At 43.5% G+C, this 1,218-nt stretch overlaps 1 protein-coding gene across 1 annotated transcript; it reads right to left on the reverse strand.

Annotated features, from left to right (window-relative positions):
- Positions 1-544: 544 nt before the first annotated feature.
- On the reverse strand, positions 545-967 carry LOC142163008 (uncharacterized). Its single transcript, XM_075220254.1, has one exon. The coding sequence runs from the start codon at positions 965-967 to the stop codon at positions 545-547; it is 423 nt and encodes a 140-aa protein (XP_075076355.1).
- Between the last annotated feature and the right edge of the window lie 251 nt (positions 968-1,218).

Below are 1,218 nucleotides of genomic sequence, written 5' to 3' on the forward strand. Positions count from 1 at the left end.
TGTTTCTGATAAAAAAATTTCTTTTGTTTTGAACGTGTATGAAATGCTGAAGAGATGTGAGGGACTTACCTGGGAGGTATGCGATGGGTAAGTCATCGCATAACACATTATGCGACCGTATAAGTGTTACGCGGTAGATTCAATTTTGAGTTGGTTGAGGGCCAAAATGCGGTGCACTATGAGATCACATAATGGAAATGCAGTCCGCAAAGTGCACCTCTTTTCCGCATTCTGACCACCAATTTTTGCCAAACACACTGTCTGGGTTTGCGACCACAATACGGTCCGCATAGTTGAAATACGACCGCATATGTGTAGCAAACTTCCCATGGTGACTATTTTTCCCTTGCACATGCAATCCTACCCAGTGTTATGATCTTTTGAATCCCTTGCACTCCAACACATACTTTAAATTGCTCGATTAAATCTATCTAACAAAAATTAAAATTTTCAAGGACAAAAAGGGTGTTACCACACATGGGTTGCCTCCCATGAAGCGCTTGATTTAACGTCGCGGCACGACGAAGTTGGAGTTTCTTTGGATTCACACGTTGGTCAGGCGTAGACCATCTTTAAGAGACAACTGCTCCACCAAGTGTTTTTCTCCATCTGTGCCCAAGTAATGCTTAACTCGCTGGCCATTTACTTTGAAGGTTCGGAGCCCATCCTCCGAGTCTAGTTCCACATCTCCAAAAGGAGAGGCATTGACCACCTTGAATGGACCAGACCATTTTGATTTGAGCTTGTCCGGAAACAATTTGATCCTTGAGTTAAAGAGCAAGAACAAGTCACCCAACTTGAACTCCCGTTTCAAGATCTTTTTGTCGTGGACGAACTTTATCCTTTCTTTATACACAACTGAACTTTCATATGCATAGAAACAGAATTCCTCCATTTCATTGAGTTGTGTTAGCCTCAAATTCGCAGCTTCAGCCCAGTCCAAGTTCAACCTTTTTAATGCCCACATGGCTTTGTGCTCCAGTTCTACCGGTAGATGACAAGCCTTGCCGAAGACTAACCGATAAGGGGAGGTGCCAATAGGAGTTTTGTATGCCGTGCGGTATGCCCACAATGCATCATCTAGCTTCCTTGACCAATCGGTCCTGTTAGCATTAACGGTCTTTGCTAGAATGCTTTTTATCTCCCGGTTGGAAACTTCAACTTGACCACTTGATTAGGGATGATAAGGTGTGGCCACCTTATGCTTGACGCCATATT

This window comes from Nicotiana tabacum, chromosome 1, assembly GCF_000715075.1.
Source record: "Nicotiana tabacum cultivar K326 chromosome 1, ASM71507v2, whole genome shotgun sequence".
Lineage (NCBI taxonomy): Eukaryota > Viridiplantae > Streptophyta > Magnoliopsida > Solanales > Solanaceae > Nicotiana > Nicotiana tabacum.

Bases quoted from the DNA above. Each gene is read 5' to 3' on its own strand.
- LOC142163008 (XM_075220254.1), bottom strand. From the start codon at position 967: ATGTGGGCATTAAAAAGGTTGAACTTGGACTGGGCTGAAGCTGCGAAT.